The 12815-nt window shown below is 40.4% G+C and overlaps 1 protein-coding gene across 3 annotated transcripts in view; it reads right to left on the reverse strand.

The window, feature by feature from the left end:
* Positions 1 to 12815, reverse strand: part of LOC132405486 (CCR4-NOT transcription complex subunit 6-like) — a 68380-nt gene that overhangs the window by 36847 nt on the left and 18718 nt on the right. For all 3 annotated transcript variants that reach the window (XM_059990321.1, XM_059990323.1, XM_059990322.1), the window contains exons 2-3: positions 7399 to 7520; positions 5829 to 6015 (exon numbers count right to left, since the gene is read on the reverse strand). In XM_059990321.1, the coding sequence (XP_059846304.1) occupies positions 5829 to 6015; positions 7399 to 7510 (299 nt within the window). In that variant the 5' untranslated portion in view covers positions 7511 to 7520. The remainder of the gene's footprint in view (positions 1 to 5828; positions 6016 to 7398; positions 7521 to 12815) is intronic.

Here is a 12815-nt window from a genome sequence, read left to right on the forward strand (position 1 = left end):
TCGGAAAGATGGTGTACAAATGAAGGAAATGAAGGAGTCCCCAAGTTACAAACATCTGACATATGGACAACTCGTACTTACAAACCAAGGAAGAATGCCATCCGCCATTTTAAGTTGGATCGCGATGATGTCCGCCATTTTAAGTCATTGCCGTTGACATCGTGTTGAGTGTGTAACTTTGTATTTGGCTTAAATTTTTCTTAGCAAGATTCACCCTGACCCCACACCCTCGTTCCAGTCGGCTGATGGCACAGTGAGATCAGCACCGGGCTGGAGAACGGAGGTTTCTGATCCAGTGACAGACTGCTCCCGTGCAGGGTTGATGTCGATCCAGTGACTCCCGTACCATCCATGCCAGGTTGATATCAAGCTCGCAACTCGATATCGTAAAAAACACCGTCACCATGACACCACTGGGGTGGGAGTGTCATGATCTGGACCTGCTTTGCTGCCTCAGGACCAGGACGGCTTGCCATCATTGATAGATCTATGAATTCTGAACTTTACCAACAAATTCTACAGGAAAATATCAGGGTATCCATCCATGAACCGAAGCTCAAGAGAAAGTGGGTCATGCAGTAAGACAATGACCCTAAACACAAAGGTCAGTCTACCAAAGAATGCCTAAAGAAGAAGAAATTTCACATTTTCGAATGACCAAATGAAAGTCCTGACCTTAATCCCATGGAAATGCTGTGGGATGACCCGAAGCAAGCAGTTCATGCAAGGAAGCCTACCAACATCCCAGAGTTGACACAGTTTTGTCAGAAGAATGGCCTAAAATTCCAAGCTGACACGCAGGACTGATTAACAGTTACTGTAAACATTTGGTTGAAGTTATTGCTGTACAACGGGGGTCACATTAGTTACTTAAAGCAAAACGTTCACATTCTTCCAACAATGCATGTAATATTCGAGATCTTTATTCTCAATAAATAAATGACCATGTATAATGTTTTTTGTGTTATTTAACTAGTTGCATTTCCTTTATCTAGTTTTAGGACTTAAATGATCAGATCTTTATGTTTTAAGTTAAATTTATGCAGAAATAGAAAAAACTCTACAGGGTTCACAAACTTTCTAGCACCATCATACATCATTTCATATACTGCCTACTTTCAAATATAACACTGGAAATTCATCATCCTTTTCAATTTTGTCCCCCTTCCACATTGCCACTCAAAGTGCTGACTGGAAGTCCGCCTATCATCAGCCTGTCCTTGCTAAAAGCCTCTCACCACACACTCTGTCTCCTTGTAAAGCAACTGCCCCATCCTTAGCCACATTATTCTGGTTCCCAAACCCCTGCCAAATTAGTTTAAATCCTCCCCAACAGCTCCAGCAAACCAGCCCACAATAGTATTGGTCCCCCTCAGGTTCAGGTATAACCTTTCCCTCTTGTACAGGTCATACCTTCCCCCAAAGAAATCCCAGAGATCCAGAAGTCTGAATCCCTGCCCCCTGCACCAATTCCTCAGCTACACATTTATCCACCAAATGCTCCTATTCTTACTCTCAGGCGCGAGGCACAGACAACAAACCAGAGATTACTAATCTGGCAGTCTTGCTTTTCAGCTTCCTACTCAACTCCCCAAAATTCAGAACCTCCTCACTTTTTCTACATATGTCACCTGTGCCAAGTGTACCAGGACTTCTGGCTGCTCACTCTCCACCCCACCCCCGAATGCCATGGGCCCGATATGAGACATTCCTGGGCCTGGCACCTGGAAGGCGACTTATCATTGGGTGTCTCTATCAGGTCCACAGAATCTCATCTCAGTTCCTTTAACTATGGAATCTCCTATCACTACTTCAGTGCTCTACACATCTCTTCTTTTCCAAGCCAAAATGCCAGACTTAGTGCCAGAGAAACGGTCATTGTGGACCCCCTCAGTAGCTCATCCACCTCCCCTCAGTAGGTCGTCTACCTCAACAGTATCCAAAACAGTGTACTTATTGAGGGGAATGGCCAGGGGTGTATTCTGTGCTGGTTGCCAATTTCCCTTCCTTCCCCTGACAGTCACCCAGTTGCCTGCATCCTGCAACTCAAGGGTTACTACTTCCCTGTAGCTATCACTTCCTCAATGTCCCATATGAACCAAAGGTCATTAAGCTGCAGCTCCAGTTCCCTGGGTAGCTGCAGCTTGGTGCACCTGGTGCAGATGTAGTTATCTGGAAGGCTGCAGGTTTTCTAGAATTTCCACATCTTACACAAAGAACATTACAGTGCCCCAGAGTCATTCTCACTGCTCTGACTATGCATTAACAGATGAGGAATGAAGAATAAAGAAGCAACTTACCTTACCCAAGCTCAATGAGCCAAAGGCTCCCCAATCTAACACTGGTCCACTCCAACAATGGCCCCAGCCTTATTTTTATTTGCCTTTCCTAATGAACCTAGGAGAGTATTCACCAGAAGTACAGCAGCAGGGCAAGGCCATGACTCACTTCCCCATTTAAGGGCAAGGGAATAGCAACAAGTAAGTGCACAGCACACACAAAATGCTGGAGGAATTCAGCAGGTCATGGAGCATTTTTACAAAGGAATAAACAGTCAACATTTCAGGCACAGACCCTTTATCAGGGCTGGAAAGGAAGGGGGAAGAATCTAGAACAAGGTGGACTAGAGGAAGGAGTACAAGATGGTAATTGATAAATCAACACGTACAAAAAAGCTGGAGGAACTCTGCAGGTCGGGCAGCATCTGCGGAAATGAGGAGTCAATGTTTCAGGCTGAGACCCTTCGTCAGGACTTCAAAGGGTCTGCCTTGACGAAGTGTCTCGGCCCAAAACATTGACTCATCGTTTCCACGGATGCTGCCTGACCTGCTGAGTTCCTCCAGCTTGTTTGTACGTGTTGATTTGACCATAGCATCTGCAGTGTACTTTGTGTTTGGTAATTGATAAAACCAGGTGAGAAGGAAGGTGGATGAGTGGAAGAGGGGGTGTGAAGTAAGAAGCTAGGAAGTGATAGGTGAAAGAGGTAATGGGCTGAAATAGGAACCTGATAGGAGAGACAGTAGACCTTCCAGCGATTTCCAGAAATGCATGCAGTTTGTAACTCACAGATCAGAATAGATTTCTGGATATGAAAACAATATGTAAATAAAATACACAGAAGTACAATGTGGCCACTTTATTAGGTACACTTGTTCATTAATACAACTGTCTGATCAGCCAATCATGTGGCAGCAACTCAATGCAAAAACCGTGCAGACATGGTCAAGGCCTTCAGTTGCCATTCAGACCAAACAGCAGAATGAAGAAGAAATTTAATCCAAGTGACTGATCATGGAATGATTTCTCAGATGGGGTGGTTTGAGTATCTTAGAAACTGCAAATATCCTGGAATTTTCACTTACCATCTCTGGAGTTTACAGAGAATAGTGTGAAAACACCCAGTGAGCACCAGCTCTGCGGGTGAAAAGGCCTTGCTAATAAGAGGTCAGTGGAAAGGCCGGACTGGTTCAAGATGATGGGAAGCCAACAGTAACTCAAATAACCAAGCATTACTAATCTTTTATCTAACTACATTTCAGGAACCATGAGACCGCACATGGATTAAAAAAATTACTCCACAAGCATCCCACACTGCTGTATCCCAAGCCCCTCTAGTTTAAAATCAGCATTCCACGGTGTATCAGAAAGTTTGGAAAGCCATTTTGCATGATTCCAATCTTATACAAAATGTGACCAAAGTAATTATTTATTAGTTACAGGAGGCACATATAATCCTTAACTCCTGCATCAGTTAGGCCAAAGGGCCTGTTTCTGTGCTGTACTTCTCTATGTATTCAAATCTATTCAAATTAGTTTCACTTATTCTTTCCATAAAGCCTTGTAAATTAAATACCTTTCAAGTATTTATCTAACCTGTTTTTGCAAATTACTACTGAAACTCAACATACTGAAGCTCTTTCAATTGGTATTGGCCTAGTAAATATCTTACAAAATCCTGCTGAAACACAATATTTTTCAAGAGTGATGACCTGGTTTGATTGCCGAACATGTAATAACTCATTTATCTGCAACAAAAGTCTTTTACCAATCCTGAGCCCAGACACCCAAGGGATCAAGATCCTTCTGTAATTTTATAACCTGCTCCTCTATCTACACCATCACCTATTTTAGGTATCATGTACAAACTTACTAACCATGTCATATAGATTGCCAGTAGATTAGAAGTAAAAGGTCCCTGCACCAACCTGTGGCACCCCACTAGATGCAGACTCCCAGTTCGAAAAACTACCCTCAACCACAACCCTGTTTCCTTCCACCAAGCTAATCAAAAATACAATCCGATATCTGCCCCTGGATCCCATGCAATCTAAACTTCGACTAGCTTGCCATGAGGAGCTGTCAAAGGCCTTGCTAAAATCCATATAGACCACATCCACTGCCCTACCCGCATCTACTCTTTTGGTTACCTCCTCAAAGAACTCCCAAGAGACGCCACGCACAAAGCCATGCTGAATGGTCCAAATCAAACCCTAACCCTCCCTTTCCAAATTCTGGTAATCCTGTCACTCAGAATATTAAGCTTAACTACTTTGCTTTTGCAAAGTACTTCTCAAAAAGGGAAAGTTCTATCCTATAAACAATCCTCCAATTCTACTGAAATTTTTTTTTAGTTATTACTGCTCACCTTCTTTTCAACAAATTTTAATTGTTTTTGTCTTGCTAATAGCTTATTCCATTATACTAAAGCCCAATCACTAGAGAAACAATGTACACTTTCTTACAGAAATTTTGGAAACACACAGCAAATCAGGTAGGATCTGCAAAAAAAGAAAATGAAGTTAATATTTCAGGTTGAAGACCATAAGTGGGGTAAGAGAGAAAACAGTTAAAGAGTTGGAGAGAGATGGGAAGGACAAAGGGAATCTCACTCAGAGGGGGCAAAGGTTGGAATGTTAGGGGGATATGTGAGACTAGAAGAAATATAAATAACATTTGAAATGAGGGTAATTTGAGAACATACGAATTTAAAAATTATGAAATGCAGAGCTGTGGGCATGCCTAACAGATCAGTCTAATGTTGGGCGAGTGGAACAAAATTCTTGAGGCAGGATGTAATAAAATACGGTGAAGATAGCTGTGAAGAGTTTAGTTTGTAAAAGATGTCTATCGCATGCCTACCAAGAAAAATGCAAAAAAAACAAGAAAAAGTCAGAAGGTTAAAGTTGGGTGGCAGAAGTCATGGAGTTTGAGCTCTGCCAGCACAGGAAATAACAATGATGCAGTTGCTTATGTGCCGGTAAAAGAACTGACAGGAGACCACAGTATGTCTGAAACAGTCTATGCATTCCATGGAAAGACAGGGATAGCTTTGGTCAAAACTGAATTATCCTTCCCATGTATTGGCCCATTTCTTCTATCTGTTGCATTTTCCCCAATGGTGAGACTTTCTGCATATATGTCTCTATTATTTGTCTTCTTTCTGAACATGAATGTCCCTTCTACCACAGTTGACCACATCTAATTTATTTCCCACACCTCTGCTCTCAGCCCTTTTGCCTTGAACAACAGCAAGGATGGAATTCCCCAATCTTTCCACTCAGGTTTAATGCAAGTTTGCCACATTATACAGCAGTTAAATTAAAAATTGTTGATGGACTCAAATGGAATACTATCAAACCAGATCATCTCAAGTACCTTTCCAAGATTTTGCAATAGCATTTTTTGTTAATAGGATGGCCGTAATTGAACAGAACCGTAACATTACACCAATAATTTCTATTTGAAACTATTCCTCTTGCATCCTTAATTGCAAAACTCATGCATGCAATCTTTTATTAAAAGATAAAGTTAATCAACTGAACATCTACCTGAGTGAGACGATATTTCCAAGCTCTGATGGTAAACTCCGTATTTTGTTACAAGATAGGTCCAAGTAAACCAGGTTATGCAGTTTGGCGATATCAGGAGGAATACGTGAAAGGGAATTGTCACCAAGATGCAAGGCAGTCAAGTGTGTTAGTGACCACAAGGATGAACTCAAACTTCTAACTCTCCCTGCACAACATAAATAAAAGGATGTTAAAGTGTCTCCCCAGTTTTTTCATGTAACCAAATTAAAAAAAACCTAGGCCATGAGTTCATGAACATTATAATTTTACTGCTGCTACACAAACACTGTATGCATTACTTAAGTGTATGTCATCTACTACAAATTCAAATGGCAGAAAAATATACACAAAATAATATAGAACTTGAAAGCAAAGTTTTAATTTATGAATAAGAAAGTGGCACACGTATTAACCTGATACCAATATTGAAACAAAAGAGGAATAACTTAGTTTAGATAATACATTTGATTTTGTGAAATATCCAAGTGTTTCATAGAACTGTAGTCAAATCATATTTGACACAAAAGAAAACCAGATCAAACTGCAGAAATTTATAATCAAAACATAAGCAACTTAAAAAAACAGGTATTTCAGCAACCGGCCGTTACACATTTCAAACTCAAATTATTCAATTTGAGCTGTAGAATACAAGAAAATAATACAAGGTAAGCTGAGAGGAAGTAAACATGATGCAAGAATTTTTTTAAAAATTATGTTTTGAGTCCAGTATTCAAAGTAGGCCAGCAGGCACAGAGCTGGATAAATGTTTTACACTTACTGAAGGTCAAATTCTATTTTAATCAATACTTTGAAAACGCATCCCCATTGTTTATAATCAGACATTATTTTGTGGTGACAAAGCAGTTCAAATTCAATTACTGATTTTATATTTGAAAGGATATTTAAGCAAACCAATAAACGAATGCACAGAAGATCAGATTACCTGACATTTAACATGATAAAAAATATTATTAAGATACAAGTGAAAATGATCAGATATGAAAAGTAATTGATAATGTTGGAACAAAATGGAATGAATGCTATTTGAACTTTGTTGGAATCAGCAGCACGCTTTAATGTTTCATTGTCTGGAATAAATATCCTCAAGTCATCTCAAATAAAGCCTTTCATGAATTTCAAATTATGTTTATTGTAATCCTGGTCTCAGCTTAATACCTACTACATTCAAAGCTTTCTCAAATGCAGTGAATTCCTGTTATTTAGGCATCAGGGCAGCTATTTATTTGGGACAACTCAAAGAACCAAACCTAAGCAGAAAACTGTTGCCAAACTGCACGAGTATTGCTCGTGTTCTAATTTGTTCTGCATTTCATTTAAAAGCACAATTTGTTACTCAGTTAAATGACCTCTTGTCTCTGTTATGCCTTTTAACTACTTCCATTAGCACATTGGGACTACCACTTAATTGGACCAAAATGTACTGGTCCCAATGTGTCCCAATTACTAATGTTTTAATAATTTTAATGCACTTTTAAAAACATAATTGCTACCATTTTAATTCAAATTTATTTCCAAGCACAATACTTACCACTAATCTCCAACTCTGCCCAGTATGATTTCTTTCCATTTGCAGCTTCTTCTGAAGACATAATTGTATACATTCTCCGCGGATCAGGCGGATCATATTTTTCCTTGGGCATTCCGGTTACACTGAAACAATACAAAGAAATTCTGAAAAAAATACACAGATACAGTTACTAATTACTATTCAATATCCAAAGGATTACAATGTGCAGAGCTGAAATCATTAATTCACAATTTTGTTCCTTTTATGTTCTATTTGCTAATACCTACTAGCGTATAATAGTAAGTGCCTTTATGAACATCTATACCTTACAAATTTTACCATGGCTGCTTCCGATCAGAGTTAAAACATCCTTAAACATTCCTTTCCAGATTCTACAAATTTTCAACTCCTTGGTTTCAAGTCACTGAAAGAACTCTCACTAAACTATGACATACAAAAAAGCTGGATGAACTCAGCAGGTTGGGCAGCATCCGTTGAAAGGAGCAGTCAACGTTTCAGGTCGAGACCTTTCGTCAGGACTAAAGGAGGGGGCAGGGGCCCTATAAAGAAGGTGGGGGGGGAGGTGGAAAACCAATCAGAGGAAAGATCAAGGGGTGAGGGAGGGGAAGCAGGGAGGGGATAGGCAGGAGAGGTGAAGAAGGAATCCAAGCACTATGGGTAGTAGAAGAAGGCAGAGTCATGAGAGGTGATAGGCAGCTAAAAGAGGAGACAGAGTGAAGGTGGGATGGGGGAAGGGGGGGGGGGAATTACCAGAAGTTGGAGAATTCAATTCTCATACCAAGGGGCTGCAGACTACCCAGACGGTATATGAGATGTTGTTCCTCCAACCAAAGTTTAGCCTCATCACGGCAGTAGAGGAGGCCATGTATGGACATACCCGAATGGGAATGTGAAGGAGAGCTGAAGTGAGTGGCAACCGGGAGATCCTGTCTGTTGTGGCCGACAGGGCGTATGTGCTTGACAAAGCAGTCCCCCAATTTGTGTCGGGTCTCGCTGATGTAGAGGAGGCCGCACCGAGGGCGGATGCAATAGATTACCCCAACAGACTCACAAGTGTTGCCTCACCTGGAAGGACCTCTCATGACTCTGCCTTCTTCTACTACCCATAGTGCTTTCCCCTTAGATTCCTTCTTCACCGCTTCTGCCTATCCCCTCCCCCACCCCTTGATCTTTCCTCTGATTGGTTTTCCCCACCTTCTTTATAGGGCCCCTGCCCCCTCTTTCTTTAGTCCTGACAAAGGGTCTCGACCCAAAACATTGACTGCTCCTTTCAACGGATGCTGCCCGAACTGCTGAGTTCATCCAGCTTTTTTGTACGTCTTGATTTGACCACAGCATCTGCAGTGTACTTTGTGTCTCCCTAAACTATGATACTTCTCCCTCTATATTTATTTTCAAAGATACTTTTTTTTTTGAATGAAACATTTTTACCACTGTTAACCTTTGTTCCCATCTTTTAAAATTTCTTTTCCTGCATCTAAAGTACTGATGTACAAATATACAGCACATTATTCTCACATGTGCAAATCTCTTTATTGTCCAAAAGTCTTCAACTACAGAAGGCAACAATTAACGTTATCCCTTGATGTGGTGGAAGTGAACTTAACTATAAAAAATTCCTTGCAGTGTGAGTTCAACTTGAGTCTGTATATTTGTTCTATTAAACTCATTACTGGTCAATCTCTAAAAATCATATTCTTTCCAACACCCAATTTAAAACATCAAAAATACAAAAACCAGATGCTAGAAATCCAGAGGAACAAACACAAAATGCTGAAAGAACTCAGCAGGTCAGGCAGGATGTATGGAGGAGAATAAACAATTGACATCTTGGGCTGAGGTCCTTCAGCAGGATTGGAAAGGTAGGAGGAAAAAGCCAGAACAAGGAAGTGGGAGAACGGCCATAAGCTAAGTGAAACCCAGAGAGGAGGAACAAAGTGAGATGCTGGAGGTGATAACATCTTCCAGCATGCTATCAAGCTGAAGAAAGTACCTGATAGGAGAGTACAATGGGCGATGTAAAGACATGGAAAAAGGGAGGTGATGGGCAGGCGAGGAGAAAGGGTAAGAGGGAAGAATGAAATGAAAACTTCTTGATGAATAGTAAAAGCTCCATTTCATTTGCCATTCATGGGCATTGCTTCATAGATTCTCCAATACTTCAATTAATTTAAAATTTTCTCCCAGCAAGCAAGATTGATACTGCAAGTCCACAATACCCAATTACATTTTTAGATTATTGGAACTTCAAAAAAGATGTTAATGGAGCAAATATACAAGAGGTTAAATTACACAACCTTTAACCAGCTTCCTCCTGCTTCCCCTTCTCAAATAATTCTTCAGCAAGAATTGATAACCAACAGCTCCAAAGGGATTCCATTTCACAATTCACATATGGGTGGCCAAACATGAAAATCTACGACCATTTGAAGGCAAGATACTTCAAAACTTTACTCAACGGTAAGTTCAGTAGTGGACTCACTAAGGGAAGGACTGAGATGAATCTTGTATTTATTTATTTAGGAATGCAGAGCAGAGTGAGCCGCACCACCCAACCTATTTAAACTTAGCTGAAGTATAGGATAATTTACAATGTCCAATTCACCTACTAACCAGTACATCTTTGGACTGTTCAGAGCATCCCCAGTAAACTCTTGAGATGCATATACAAACTTCATGGAGTGCACTGGAATTGAACTCTGAACCCAGATGCCCCAAGCTGTAATAGCATTACACTAACCCCATGCTACTACTTTGATACATATCAAGTATGATCTGAAGATAGTGGATGTGGGGTTGAAAAGGTTGCCAGTTAATGAATAATGAATGATCTCATTGAAGTAGAATTACCAATATTAAGAAAAATGCTTTATTTAATGTTGCATTCAAATGCATTTTAGATAAAAAAATTAAAATTAAGTTTCATTATCAGAGGCATTAAAAAAAACATTAAACTGCCAGGATATTCTCAGTGCATTGCCTCGGGATACAGGAAGTCTAGTTATCACATGGTAACAACTCTACCTCACCTGATATTGGATGTCAGTTGAACTCATTCAGTGCATCGGTGCAACCAGCAAACACCTAATTTTGCAGGACCTGACAGTAAAGGACAATTTACTGCTTTATACAGCCTCACTAGCAAAAGGGTAGCAAAGGATAAAATTGATCCATTTGAAGATCAGTGTGGTTATCAATGCATGGAGCCAAAAGGCATGGGAAAGATCTTAAATGGATTTTTTTGCATCTGTACTTAATCCAGAGATAGACACAAAGTCTACTAAACTGAGGTAGACCAGTAGTGATGTTATGGACCATATATAGATTACAGAAGAGGTGCTTACTGTCTTCAGGCAAATTAGGGTGGATAAGTCCACAGGACTCAACAAGGTGTCCCCACGGACCTTGTGGGATGCCACTGCAGAAATTGCAGAGGCCCTGGCAGGGTTATTTAGAATGTACTTAACCACGAGTGAGGTGCCCAAGGAGTGTAGGATAGCAAATGTAGTTACATTGTTCAACAGAGGCTCTAAGAACAAGTCAGGAAATTACAGGCTCATGGATAAAAATTTTTGAAAGGTATTCCAAGGGACAGTATATTAGTATTTGGATAGACCGGTCTTGATAAGGAATAATCAACATGGCCTTGTGCATGGTACACTGTGTTTCTAACCAATCTTAAAGAATTTTGTGAGGAAAGTTCATGAAGAAAAAGCAGTGAGCATTGTTAAAGGCCTTGCCATTGTTAAAGCACATATCCAGTCCAGAAGGGTCTTGGCCCGAAACGTCGACTGTACTCTTTTCCATAGCCTCCTGCTGAGTTCCTCCAGCATTCTGTGTATGTTGCTTCGATCTCCAGCACCTGCACATTTCCTGTTAGTCACGTATGGGAGACTGGTCAAGAAGGCGCAGTTGATTAGAATTCAGGAGGAGGTAGTAAATTGGATTCAACATCAGCTGTGCAGGAGAAGCCAGAGAATGGTAGTAGATGGTTGCATCTGTGACGGGATGCCTATGACTAGTGATGTTCTGCAGGAATCAGTGCTGGGTCTGTTGAAGTCTGTCATCTACATCAATTATCTGGATGATAACATAGTAAACTGAATCTGCAAATTTGCTGAGGTCACCAACATCTGACGTGTAGTGGACAGTGAGGAAGACTGAAAGCTTGAAGTGGGATCTGGACCAGCTGAAAAATAGGCTGGAAAAAATGCCAAATGGTACTTAATGCAGACAAACCATGGTAGGACTTGCACAGTGAGTATTTGGGCATTGAAGAGTGTGGTAAAACAAAGGGATCTGGGAAGCAGACCATAATTCCTTGAAAGTGGTGTCACGGTAGATAGGGTCGTAGAGAGAACTTTTGGTATACTGGCTTTCAAAAATCAGAGTACAGGTGTCACCCCCTTTACAAAGGTAGAGTATTCCTATGAAACCTATCTTAAGCTGAAATGGTGTAAAGCGAAGAACCATTGATTTATATGGGAAAATTTTTTGTAAAAGCGAAAATTCTTGTTGCAATGTGAAAACAGATTATTAATATAGGTCTTTTGTAAAAGCGAAGTAGCATAAAGCGAACATTCGTAAAACGGGGGACACCTGTACTCAGTACAGGAATTGGAATGTTATGTTGTAGTAGTACAAGATGCTGATGAGGCCAAATTTGGATAATTGCATGAATTTCTAGTCACCTACCTACAGGAAAGATATCAACAATCTTGAAAAAGTGCAGAGAAATTTAGAAGGATGTTGCTGGAACTTGAAGACCTGAGTTATTAGGACTTGTTTTCGCTGGAGTGTGTGAGAATGAGGGGAGATTTGACAGAGGTATACAAAGTTATGAGGGGTATAGATAGTGTAAAAAGCCTGCTTGCATTTACCAAGGTTCACTGAGACTAGAACTCAGTCATAGGTTAAGGGTAAGAAGTGAAACATTTAAGGGAACAGGAGGGGGAACTTCTTCACTCAAAGGGTGGCATGAGTGTCGAACAAGCTGCCAGAGGAAGTGGTGGATGCAGGTTTGACTGCAACATTGAGGAGGAGTTTGGATAAATACATACATGGGTGAGATTTGAACTACAATGGTCAGGGTGCGTGTTGATGGGACTAGGCCGAATACCAATTCAGCACAGACTAACTGGGCCAGAGGGCCTATTTCTGTACTGAAGTGCACTTTGACATCCTGGTCAAATACAAGGTTGATTTTCTTACATTCTAGCTATCAACTTGTCACTTATCTTGTTCAGCCCCAATTTCCATTCAGTCTGGATTCATTTATTGGACACACCACACGATTCAAAAGTTGAAAATAATGATTAATACAATTATTATAATTACCAAAATTTATAACCTTCAAGATGTGACTAGTCAACGTTAAGAACCCTATATAAAAACTGAAAGGGAAATGATTGCACAAT

The sequence above is a fragment of the Hypanus sabinus genome, chromosome 15, assembly GCF_030144855.1.
Source record: "Hypanus sabinus isolate sHypSab1 chromosome 15, sHypSab1.hap1, whole genome shotgun sequence".
NCBI classification, from domain to species: domain Eukaryota; kingdom Metazoa; phylum Chordata; class Chondrichthyes; order Myliobatiformes; family Dasyatidae; genus Hypanus; species Hypanus sabinus.